At 39.4% G+C, this 13,453-nt stretch overlaps 1 protein-coding gene across 3 annotated transcripts in view; it reads left to right on the top strand.

The window, feature by feature from the left end:
* Positions 1-3,903, top strand: part of Bicc1 (BicC family RNA binding protein 1) — a 300,721-nt gene extending 296,818 nt beyond the window's left edge. For 2 of the 3 annotated variants that reach the window (XM_026409052.2, XM_026409053.2), the window contains exon 21: positions 1,345-3,903. In XM_026409052.2, coding sequence (XP_026264837.2) covers positions 1,345-1,475 — 131 coding nt within the window. In that variant the 3' untranslated portion in view covers positions 1,476-3,903. The remainder of the gene's footprint in view (positions 1-1,344) is intronic. The other variant, XM_026409054.2, reaches the window with a different exon arrangement.
* Positions 3,904-13,453: the final 9,550 nt, after the last annotated feature.

Consider the following 13,453-nt stretch of genomic DNA (forward strand, 5'->3'; position numbering starts at 1 on the left):
ATTGAGTAGCACATATATAAAGTGCTTGTAAATCATTATTATCTTCTCTGCTAAGAACTACATATGAACAAAAGAGAGGTGTCTCCACTGTGACTTTGACCCTTATAGGGCAGGAAGGCACATTTTGGAAAGCATTAGGGGACAACGTTAAGGGTATTGACCCATCTTTCGGAACTCCAGATCATTCTGACCATATGGGCAGAAAAAAACAAACATATAGCCTGTCAGTGGTCTTATCCTTAGCATTATGTCTCTGACCATAATTACGGTGTAACTTCAGAATTCAAGAAGGGATGGTGTGTATAGATGGTTGAAGAGCCAAATTCCATAAGGTATTGAATCACCTGTTCCAGCCACCCTCAAGAAAAGGAAAGACAACTTCCAGTCAACTGCATAATACTTCTACTCCATTTGAAACTGAAGATATTTGTTTTTGGTGTTTATCAGAAACTGATTTCCAGAGTCTGACAGTTTTACTTGTATGAAGAGTTAGTCCAGGGTCTGTTGATGGTGGGGCTGCATCATCATAAATGAAGAAGTCTGCTTCAATGAACTTTTCCCCTTTCTTGTTAATCATCTTTAGTTGGCGATAGACAAACTAAACAGTGTTTTCTAAGTACTCTCATTTCTTTACAATTAAAAACGGGTACCTCACTCTTCCTGAAGTTTTGGATTCAAGTATAGGTTGTTCTCAAGTATTAATTTTCTAAGCTGTACCAAGTTGAATTTTTATTCAAAGAAACCCGACATGCTTCTTCATATTTCTGACTGAAGAGGACTTCATGTTTCTGACTCAAAAAGCATACATTTCATGAGTTGGGGAACTATGGGGGCTGTGGCTTCACTGGGGTACTCCTCCAATAACCTCAGGTATCGGGTCTTTTCACATCTGACTTCAGTAACGAAGTGGTTACTGTGTTTGACATGGATAAGTTCACTAAGTGTGATGATCTGTGTCATTGGTACTCAGTCCTCTCATCTACCATTAACACCCTTGGTTGCCCACTCTGAAATGACCTGTGGGTAGGTCAAACTGTTTAAGATGGTTAGAAGATTTGCAGAATGACATAATCTCCCAGGGAGTTTATGAGCTACAGTAAAAGCTATTTGCTGTCCTTGCTTTTCTAGGCTACCATATGCTGCCTCTAACAATCAGATTTTCTAGTAGAATTTCAGAAATGTCTTGACCATTAACTGAAAGGATTTTGGTTTGTTCCCCCCCCACACACACCAGATTTGACTTTTTATCCCCAAACCTACTCCAACACCATTTTCTGAGCTCTAATGCCATATCCTGAAGTTCATGGGACTGAGCTAACAATTTTTTTTTTCTCCTCTCTCTAGAACTAAATAAAAACCGAAGAAAGCTCTTTGAACCACCAAATGCACGCACCTCTTTCTTGGAAGGTGGAGCAAGTGGGAGGTTACCGCGTCAGTACCACTCAGACATGGCCAGTGTCAGTGGCCGCTGGTAGCAGTCCCCACTAGGCACATGCCCACAAGTAACTGTAGAGTTGGATGCAGGAGATCTGTGAACAGCCATCACTTCACACCATCTTCAGCACTCTGGTGTCTGGTATCAGGACCAAAGTATCTTATTTGCACCTGTACTTTGTGGCAGAAAGGAAGAAAAGAGAGAAGATGTTCTTATCTTGCCATACAAAATACCAAATGTGGATTGCTTTTTTAAAATGGCAATGGGACAGAATTTGAGGATAAGGCTTTATTTCCTGTTTTTATTTACCTATATAACATATGCACTGATTTTTTTTGTACTTAAATGAAGGATAAATTGACATGTGGGATGCCAGAAAACTTAGAAGTTATTGTGTTTGCTTGTTTTGGTATTTGGGGCTTTTAAAAAAAATAATCAAAGTGGAATTTTCTGGTACTGCTTTAAAATACTTATTGAGGCCTTTCAGCACTTTACATATTCTAATTTCTTGTCCTGTGGAACTTTTCTCTCTAATTATGTCACCTGACATATTGGTACGGATCAGATTTAGTCATTTTTTTGTTTGAAATGGTACTGGATATTGATTTCTGTGCAGAATATTCTGTGACTTTGGGAAATGTGAGTCCACTTGGTTATGGGCCAATTCTGTTGTTCATTCATGTCAGCATCCTAGAAATACATAGCAATGAACTAGTTCACAGTAGCAGGTGCAAAAAAACAGACCAAATGGACTTTGCAATATTAACCCTTTGCAGTCATTGTATTTAGCTGCTGCCTATAATGCTAAAATGATTTTAATGGTTATCTGAAGGCAAAGGGATGGTTTTTTGTTTTTCTGGGTTTTTTTATTTTTTATTTTTTAGCATACTGCCAGTAAAGGACACTTATTTATATCAAACTTTATTTTTAGATATTATAAGCATACAGTACATAATTGATGAAATTGATATTTACTAGAGATTTATGGTAGAGAATGGACGGCATTCAATAACTGGAGCCCTAGATTGTCACTTTATTTAAAAAGAAAAATAATCATCTGACAAGACAGCACTGTTGCCATTATGAAGAGAAAAGATTGTGGTTCTTATGATGCACACATTAGCTATGCTCTGTATGGTCATAGGACTTTCCTAAAACTGTCCACTTATGTTTGTTAAGAATGGAAAGGCTCTATTTAAGTCTTCAGGGTTAGTTTATAAAGATTGCTGAATTCTGAAGGAAAAAAAAAAGACTGCTTTCTAAGTGGCTAGATTTATTGTTACAATCTTATACTGTGAAAGTCCAAGAAATCGGGCAACGTTGGTTCCTGCGTCTTTCCAGACTTCTTATTGCGGATTTATGAAGGGTTTTCCATCAGTGAAGAAAATCACTCAAGTGCCTTTCCTTCTTCAGAGCAATATTTCTACTATATTCATTTGTTGGAAAACTTTCCCATAGGAAATATTGTCAATTACCTGTAATGAATTATTTATGTTCAGTATCTTTTCTATGTGGACATAAACCACCCTCATGGGCTCTCAGCCAAAGGAATTAGATGAACTTACACAACCATGGGGGAATGACACACATGTGGGATAAGAGGTACTCCTGACATTTTCCCAAGACTAAGTCTTACCCTTAAAGAGCAAGAATTGATATTTTGCACACAGAAAATTTTTCACTTAAAAAGTTTGGGTTATATAACCTTGAAGGCACAGACCATGAGCCTGTCATAATATTAACAGTTTTATCTGGCATTAAGGGGCTGCCCTCCTCAACTACACCTAATCTGCTTAAGAATATAGGACTGAGTAATCCTTCTCTTTGCAAATACAACATGCACATGTATACAGATGATCATGTGCAGCTCCCTGACTTATGCTGTGACGGATTAATAACAATTCAATTTGTTTCCTGTCCAATAACTTGATTATCTAATTTTTTCTTAAATAAGACCTGCCCCCTGCCCAAAATAATAATAATAATAATAATAATAATAATAATAATAATAATAATAATAATTTGGAGCTTGTTTCCTAGCTCTCTACCATTTGTATTTGCATTAGAAGGAAGATGGAATGAATCTGCAGTATTCAGCTGACAGCAGTTTTATGAAGACTTTGATATTATGCCAAAGGGAAAACTGTCCCACTTAAAATAGATTAAATAGGGTGGCTAAAAATAAAAAAAACACTGGACGTTATTTCACTTTCTCTTGATGCAATAAGGGAATATGACACTACAGTATACAAAGTTGTCGGTGTTATATGATGCACAAAATATTTGGATTATTTGAATAAATGTTAACTTTTAATCAATCTGTGCCTTAATAGTGACTGGTTATCTGTAAATATAGAACAGATACAGATTGTATTTTTGTGTGGGTTTTTGTCCTTTTAGTGACTTTTTAAAAAATGAGATGGAATTAACATTGAAAATGGGAATTTTTCTAAACTAATCAATTGTTACATGAGAAATAAATTTATATAACCCCTTTGTATTGCTCTTATTTGAAGAAATGTGTCTTCTTTAAAAAAAAATACTTACACAAACTCTCTGCCTGTCTTAAAAGAAAACTTTTAAGTCTTGGGCGAATTTCAGTAGAGTTGAAAGATGTTTCTGAAGTAGAAGTGAATGTGCACTCTCTTCTCTTGTTTTGCATTGACAGAACTCATTTTCAACCAGAAGTTAAGGCACTTTATTTCAGCTGGTGAATCTAGGACCAGTAATCAATCATTGTTTCTCTGGCCACCCACAGGTACATACAGAAAGAGTAACATTACAGAACCAGCTTTATTCTTGTTATTTCTTTATTTTAAAGACTCAAGTGTATGACCACTTTGACAACCTCATCCATCATCAAAGGCGCTCCAGAACTGACCCTGGTTCACACTTCAGGGACTGACCGTTGTGCTATCTATCAAGCTGAAGACTAATTCTCAAACTGGAATTGCTACTGCATTAGTAATTCTGAAATTTCGCTAAATTTTTAAAGAAAACATAGTCCTCTTCCCATTTTGTTCCCAGGATTATCTCTATTTGAATTATCTATGGTTATCTGGTTCTTGAAAGTTCTACAATTAAGAGTTCTTTGAATAATTTGAAATCTTGTCAGTGACCCAATGAAAAATTATTTATACTTGTTTGTATTTATGCACAGATACAAATACACGTACACAGTAAGTACCATGCTTTGGTCTAGACATAGCAGTGAATAAAACAGAACCCCTTGGCCTCATAGAGCCGACATTCTGAATGAAGAAAAATGAAGCTGATGAGAAGGGGTTGGAGATGTGATATCTCCACCCTTCAGCACAGGCCTCTGTGTTTATTATACTCCAAGGAAACTCTGGGGCCATCTAGAAATCCCAGTTTTTAACAAAACTGTGAGAAGTACCCATCACATTGCAGTAGGCCTGTGTTTTAAAATGCACACTACTCCTTTCCCCTTTATCCTTCCTTATATTTTCTAGTTTTCACAGGTCTAATCCCATTCTCAAAAGGATAAGTGGCGAAAAGGGTTGTGTCCCCACTTTCATAGTCAGACTCTACATTAGGTAGGCACCATAACTTCGTAGACTTGATTCAAGGTCACATTGTACTTTCTAGAAATCAAGTTTCCCTTAACATGAGTTTGCCACCACTGTTCCCGACCATGCTATAACAACTTAGAAATCAATTCCAAATGCAGACCTCCTGCAAGACACAACAATGACTAAAGAGTCTCCTCAGATGACTGGTCCATTGGGAACTTCACCTGACTCAGGTACTTATTACATGAATTCGAAGTGTTAAAGTGCGTTTGACCTAATTTTGATAATAAATTGACATTCTATGTATTTTGTAATTCTGGTCATCACTAGAGGCCACGGTTCTCTTATAATTCCTGCTCCAGGTAGGTTAGCTTCCTTGATTCATCTCAGGCAGCCTTTTGGATAACAAGGTAATCTGGCCAGGACATTAAGAGAGTAGAATTTGTAGTTTAACAACCATGCAGATGTTGCCTTTAAACCTTTGGAAAATTCCTCTGTCTCAAGAGTCCTTGTCCATAAAATGGAAATAACACCTACCTTGGTGAGTGGTTGAAAGGTAAGAGGGAGCTGTATGTCAATCTGTTTGCACAGCACACTGCTCATAGCAGTGAATTTATAGCAGGTGCCCTTATTACTGCATGGATTTTTCTTTAACTGCATCTTGTTCTTTACCCATTGGGCATCATCATTGTGCTTTGTCTTCTACACCATAGCAGGGGAAGCCCACTTCCTCTGCCAGAATATTAGTCTTAAGCACCTGCCCTCCTGACCCAGAAGGCTGAAGTCAGAATACTGTCCTGAAGGTAAAGTCCAGGGACCTCAAATTGTATAGAAATCTCTAATGTATTTGGTGGAGAGATATATATTTCTTTCTTTCAAATCTGATTCTCTAGTGTATTGGTATCTGGGTTCTCCAGATGGGTGGAGTTAGTTCCAATGGCCATATGTTGTTGCTAATTGTCATATTCTTATAGAGTTCAGTACTTTTGGATGTCTTGCCCTGCCCCAACCAAGAGAAAACTATTCCCTAGATGCTCCATTTCCCTCATTTATATTCCTTTCTGTCCACCACACCCCAAGAGTTTCCTATTCCCTAGAAGCTCCATTTCCCTCTGTAAGTATCAATGAGCTTCCCCCCCCCAAACCCCCACCAAGGAGCAGTTTGCCTCTATTTGTGCTAAGTTTAGTTCTTTTCCACTTTAATAAGTGAACGGTTAGATAATATTTGACCATTCTTACAGACATGGCCAGGGCACTTCAAAAACACTTCATCAAGGGATTTCACATTTTTGTTGCTTTTTAAAAGACTGACTCATTCTGAAAGGAGGCAAGTAGAGCTTGAAGTTCCCTTTCTCAAGGGTTAGTCCACGAGTGTGTTTTGGAACAGCTTTTGGGAACTGGAGTCTGCATCTTACTTTAGAGGCCGCATTTCAGTGTGGGAACCAGGACCTTTAGGAAAAAATTACAGTAACTGAAATGTTTCAACTTCATAATAGAATGTTTGGATGAGCTACAAGAGGAAAAAAAGAGTAGCTCAATAATTGGGTGTGTGTGGCCCTTTCTTTCAAAGCCAGAGGAAACAAATGACTCTGAACTCACTGTCGTAAGTACTTCTTAATCCCTCATAGAGAGGCTGTGGGAATTAGACATTAAAAGACTTTAGCAAAACATCCAGAAAACAATTTATGTTCAAACAAAGTTTTTACCCAAGCACAATTGACTGTCCAAACTGCTGATGCAATTCGAATCAAAGTCACCATGGATAAAATTTTCCAGCTTTCTGAATTTGGTAATGAGTTGGTATCATTTTCTTACTCTCTTTCCTCATTAACAGCTAAATGAAGTTGCTCTATGTAAATTCTTCCTATGACTTGATAAATATCCACAACAAAGTTATGTTACCTTCTGTTCTGCAAATGTGAGTAGAATTTCTAAATAAGGAAGGGAATTTCCATCCTATTACTTTCTTAATATGTTTAAAAGTTTTTGAACACACATAAAACTACCTTAAGTACTCCCATTAGAAAACTGGAAAGATTTAAGGAGAGAGGCTTAAGAAAAACTACAACTTTTCCACCACATACATAAATTGGGCACTCCAATGAAGTAGGATTTTTTTTTAATATGACAATGGGATGCATTACAATTCTTATTACACATATAGAGCACAATTTTTCATATGTCTGGTTGTATATAAAGTGTATTCACACCAATTGTGTCTTCATACATGTACTTTGAATAATAATAATGAGCATCACATTCCACCATCATTTATAACCCCATGCCCCCTCCATTTCCCTCCAACCCCTGTAATGAGGGCATTTTTAAATAACTGACTTGCTTACAAAATGGTATACCAGAGAACTTGGAATTGAGTTAAAAAAAAGTATTCATAGGAATGGGAAAGATATTTGTCTCCTGTGTATAAGCCTAGAATGAATACAAACATTTTGGAGTATCCATGTAATAGGAAATATAAACATGAAAAATGGGCCTCTTGACTTTCTGGTTACACTGCTTCCAAGGCAAGGATACATTGGTAAGTAGAAGCCAATTAAAGAAACAATAGCAAAACTTTAGGTGCTTAACTTCATGTCTTCTTCATGGGCATTTCTGTATGAAAGATTGTGTCTGCCAGTTTATTAATAATTGAAGGTAAGTGAGGCAAATACAGATGTTCATTGTATCTGTGTTTCTCAAACCATCTGCAGTAAAACACTTTTTTTTTTCAATTTCTTGCAGATTTGTAAAAGATAGTAATTGTACTTACATTTTTACTGTAAGAGTCTAAATGCTTACTGTCACTTTGTGTACCTGCCACAGATGGGAAACAAACACTTCTTGAATTCACACCTGTCCAACATCCACTGAGAGGAGTGTTGAATTGTAATGTTTTTGTATTATAAACTTTAAATGTATTCAGAATCATTCATGGAACTTTCAAGTGCCATGGGCATGTTTTTCCAGCCACACCAGCACAGAGTATGGATGTGCTTTCAGGTAATTGAGACACAGTAAACTATACGAATCTCTTGGAGACAGCAAAATGTTCCTCCATGGGTGCTCAGTCTCAATGTTCTTCTCTTAAAAGATTTCTGGTTTTTTGGACAGCCCTGTGGCTACTACTGCAGTGCCCTGGGTTTCACATAACAGTTCTCCTGTTGATTTCTCCAAATCACTTCTTCCCATTTATTTACGCTTTCCCGTAATAGAGGGAGAATAGCATTTCCAGTCACTTGGAAGAGTTCTTGTTTTGTGTGGCAGTACCACTGGGATCTGGCATGCTCTAGAAGTGGAAAGTATTTCCTTTGATATCCTCAAGATGGTGGCTCGCAGGGTTCCAAGGCAGAGGCAGCAGGGCGTGCGTATAGCATTACAGCATTTTGGAGGCAGGCCCATGGCCACTTTCACCCTTGCAAGGCTAATGCAGACCTCGTTGTCTGGAGCCATTCTTTATTAGCAGATGTTAGAACTTTACCTCTGTCTGATGCTCTTGAAAGTTGATTTTCTTGTTCTGTTAAAGCAGAGGAATCACCCCAATAACCACAGCAGGGAGTGATAAAGATACATTTTCAGCAACAAACAGAAAAACAAAATCCCAAATAACTGTCACTCCAGCCTAGAGCCTAGAGAAACAAATTGACAGCTATGTGAAAGGGATGTCCAAACCAATGTGCCTGTTGGAATTGAATGTGCGGCCATGTGGAGTGACGGTAACAAAACAGCTACAAGCTGCTTGGGGATTATAAGGACCAACTGTTCACACAGAAGGGAAAAGAACCAAGTAAAATACTGTAAAAAGAAAAGAGGGAAGTTGGGGGAGCATGCTAAGCAAGGCCTGCAGGCCACAACAAGGAGACTGAAATCCCTGCGTTTGTGTCTGTGAAACTTGGAAGCATTGTGCATCCAGTTCCTCCAGCTGCGCAGGGTGAACTGCTGTAGCCAAGAAGGAGCTCCCGAAGTGAGGAGATATGCAGGGGGCTTTCTTTCTAAAGGCTGTTCAGGCCTTCTGGGATTTCTCACATTTAGTTGAGGGGTGGGAAAAACAGGCAGAAGAATTAACCTCCTCATGGTGGAAGGAATCAAGGGATTCCATGGCAAGTCTGAAGATGATCCATGACCAGAGCCTGGTCACAAAATCCTTTATGTATAACAGCCTACAGCTACATGCATATAGCCCTGCCTGATTGTATGGGCCTGAGTTCAGAGAGAGCTTGCACCAGCTCAGAGCAACTTGTATACCCAGACATGCACTCCCTTCCTGCAACACAGGTCTGCATGGTCTGTTAAAAAGATTACAGTAGTATCTCCCATCTTCTGGAGACAAGCTCCAAGACCCAGAGTAAATGTCTGAAACCAGGAATAGTACTGAGCCTTATATATACAGTTTTTTCCTATATATACATACATATATACCTATGATAAAATTTAATTTATACGTTAGGCACACTAATTGATAATAAAATAGAGTAATTATTGAAATATATTGAGTAATTTAAAAGTTATGAATCATTTCTGGAATTTTTCATTCAATATTCTCAGACCACAGTTGAGTGGGAAACTGAAACTATGAAAGGCGCGACTGGGGGTAAGTGGAGACTACTGTCATTTCTCTTTTGTGCTCAGCCCTTTCATTTGGGATGCATTTGCCCATACTGTTTTTAATGCTCTTAAAATGATAACCAATGAATTTTATAGAAACAGATTCCCTAGCTTCATTCTAGATGACTGAAACCATTTTGGGGGGAAGGTACAGAGAATTTACACTTTTCTAAAAGCTTTCCAGATGGTTCTGTCACATTAGGGCTGGGAGACCTACCTTTGGAAGGACTGGACAAGGCTCTCCCAAAAGATAACTCCTAGCAGCTCTAAGCTTACAGCTAATGGAAAGAGGGTGTCTTACGGTAGTCTAGCTAAAGTCCTGAAGCCAACCCTGATTGTCTTACACGGGATCATGTGATCATCCCTTAGCCAGGCTTAGATCACCTTGCCACCCACGAAGGCTTGAAGTAGGTACAGTGCAAAGACCTATATCACTGAGTGGAAGAGGGGTAGCTTTCTAAAAGGAATTAAAAGGGCTGTTGTAAGAATAGATGACAGAAGGGAAATCAAAACAACCCATTATAGGAAAACACTATTGTTATCCTGTTTTTAGATAAAACTGATGCAGAGACGTGTTCCTAATTTGCTAATGGTCATATAACCAGTAGGAGGTCAGCTGAGGTTTAGGCATAAGCTGTCTGACCCTAGAAGTAGAATGTGCTTTGCCCAGTATGCTACAAAAGATCTGGGGCAACATGGACAGATTAGCTGGTCCTAAATGGCCTATTTATCTATAGCAGAGGGCTGTGATCAGAATCTAGGAAAATAGAATATCCTATGTAAGCTAGCAGGCAGGAGGGTGGCATTCTGAGCAAACTGCCCACTCTACAGTGGATACAGATTCAAAACACCTTGTCCAGGGTGGGTTCAGAGCTGAGAGTACATGGCTTGGAAGTGGCAGCATCACTTCTGGGCTGTGAGTGGAAAACACTTGACTTGGAAGAGCTCGAGGGGGAGTAAAGTTGGAAATGTACTCTTCAGGCACTCCGCCTTCTTTGGGGATTCATGTGTTCTGATTTCGCTAGTTCTTTGGGACATTAAAATTAAAAATGCAGAGGCTGTGGCTTCTACACAGACTGTCTTCAACCAGCCAAGGAATATTGTAATGATCAGATGACAGAGGAGGGAGGAGGCAGAAAAAGCCAGGTCTCCCTCAACTCGCCTGACATCCTCACCCCCTTTTGAGGGCAGGGTATGCTCCTGACTTGTCTTTCCATTCCTCTAGTGACATTGCTATAAAAACACTTGATCACAAAAATTCTGCTGTGCCCCCTCCCGGTGGAATTTGCTGCTGACTAAATATTGACGATTATATTTAGCCCCCTTAACCAGATCTTCATGATTTTGGCCAAGTTATTTTGCTTCTCTGATACTTAACCTCCTCATCTGTAAAATGTAGTTAACAACTATCTGCCGCCCAGGGTTATCCTGAGGATTAAATTATTTGGGTTAAGCACCTCTCCCAGTGCCTTTCAATTAGGATATGCTCAGTAAATGCTCATTTCTTTTTCCCTCATGCCCCAGATCAGTGCTGTTTCTAGGGCAACGCTTCAAAACTATTGGGGGGGGGGAATCCCACAATTACTTAAGTTATTTGCATATAAATGTCATGTTTCATAATCTAACACAAAGGGTCCCTTGCTTCTTCTGAAGTGGTTTTGCCACATACAGTGGTTGGTGGTGCCAGAGCTCACCAGGAACACACTTGTAGTTGACAATGGGTTCATTAACCTTTGCAGGGAGGGAGCACACAAACCGTGGGGAACTGTGTAGTGTCTCGGTGGGTAGGCGTTAGAAAGGACTTAGAAGATGTGGGCTGGGATTGTGTCATTGGTGGGGAGGAATTAAGGCGGAGAGGTTTGCTCATATTAGATGTTGTCAAAGCAGGGGTGATTCTGTAATTGGGCTTCTTAATATATCTTACCTAGAAAGATAAATGATAAAGCCATATACACGAAACCACAAACCACTACTCGTGTTAGCTAGGAGTATAGGAAGTTGGGAATTTGAGTTGGACCGTGTTTGTCTTTGTTCAGACATGATCCTGGAGTGATCCTACTTATTTCTTGATCCCTTATACCCAAAGCAGCCTTGCCTGATGTTGATGATCTGCCAAATTGTTTATATTCTACAGAACACAAAAGGTCTGGCTGTGTCAGTTCAGCTTCTAGATGTTAAGGGCTGCCCCCTCTTTTTATGACTTTGTTTTGTTCTTATTGTATATTTTATTGTACACAAACAGAATTGACTATTTGGTAGAGGCCAGAGATTGTTCTAGATGCTTCACAGATATTAACACATCTAATCTTCACAAAACCTAGTAAGAGTTTAGTGCATTAGCTATCCCCATTTTATGGATGATGAAATTGTGGAGCAGAGAAATGAAAAAGTCACCTTGGTCATACAGCTCATGGGTGACACAGCTGAGATTCAACCTCACTTCTGAGACAGGATCCTAGGCTAATATCAATGAAGGATGGATTCCACTTTTTCTACAGGGTAGATGTCAGGATACTGTTCAGCACTCTCCTCCCCTGGCCTCCCCCCTTTCTATATCCTTGCCCTCTGAGATGACAAATATGGTGCCTATAGGAGGGAAGAGAGTTTGAGGGGGTTTCCCCCTGTCCCCTGAAATCTGAGGATGATTGCTCAGAAACAATCCTAGGAAATCTTGAGACAGAGGGGCCAGAGAAGGGCAAAGGGAGGGTCATCCATACATTCTCATAGTCAATAATAAGGGGTTCTAAACATTTTTTTTTGTACTTTTTTCCTCCATGAGCCTTTTCCTTCCAGCATTGATTCTGAATTCTGTGTACTTATATATGTCAAACCACTGTACTGAGTACCTACTGTATATACAGTATGTATGTGTGTAACCCAGATGTGTGGGCTCCTCTGAGTCTCCCTCTCCTGTTGCATCTATTTTGAAGAATCTTTACACTGACACTTGTTTATACCAAATCAAGTGGCAGGTTGCTCTCTCACTGTCTAGATGATTGCAAAGGAAATGGTGAATCCTGAGGGTATGTCAAGTCACTGCCATCCACCTGTGCTAACGGGTGACTGTTTGCCAATACCTGAGCCAGTGGAATGAGGTGTTCACATCCCAGGGAGCTCTCCAGCAATTCCAGATGTTGCTCAACCAGAGCAACAAAGTAGAAGATAGAGCAAGATAGGACTGACTGATGAGCTGTTCCCTAGTGTTTAGATGCTAGTGTTAGAGACAGTGGAAAGTGACAGAACAGGATTTCTATGTGGCCAGTTTATGGAAGCAGATTTTGCTTGAGATTTCTCTTGGCAGAACAAAAGAACTATAAGGAAACCCCTCCTGAAGCCTTAATCTAATCTGTATTGTTTCTAATATTTCCGTTGCTTCTGATATTTTTGTTTCTAAACACAAATATGCAACTGAGCACCATCTAATCTGCCCATATGGCCACATCTTTTTGCTGCTCTGCATAATGGTGAAGTCTATCCTACTTCTAGAACCAATCTCTGTTGTTTCTAATATTTTTCAAAAACAAGAAAAGCAACAACAAAAATGTAGGCAAGGACCTGAGAGGAAATGGAAAATGAATGTGGAAATGGGAGCATGAGGCCCAAACAAAAATGGTGGATGCTTGAGATGACCACTTCGAGGGGGCAAATATTGGCAAGCAAAAAGCTTACCCTCCTTCCAAGAGCCCATCTAGTAGCAAGTACAAGGAGAGAATTTTGCCTTAATCCTACTTAAATCTCCCATGCTATATCCAATTAACCTTCTCTGTGCATGCTTAGTCATTGGGGACAAACCAGGTTATCTGTGGGGAAAGGCTGCAGATTAAACACTTAATCCTCGACACGCTCTGTATTTAGCTTTCCCTCTGCCTTCTAGGAGTCTTGA

Source organism: Urocitellus parryii, chromosome 5 (genome assembly GCF_045843805.1).
Source record: "Urocitellus parryii isolate mUroPar1 chromosome 5, mUroPar1.hap1, whole genome shotgun sequence".
Lineage (NCBI taxonomy): Eukaryota > Metazoa > Chordata > Mammalia > Rodentia > Sciuridae > Urocitellus > Urocitellus parryii.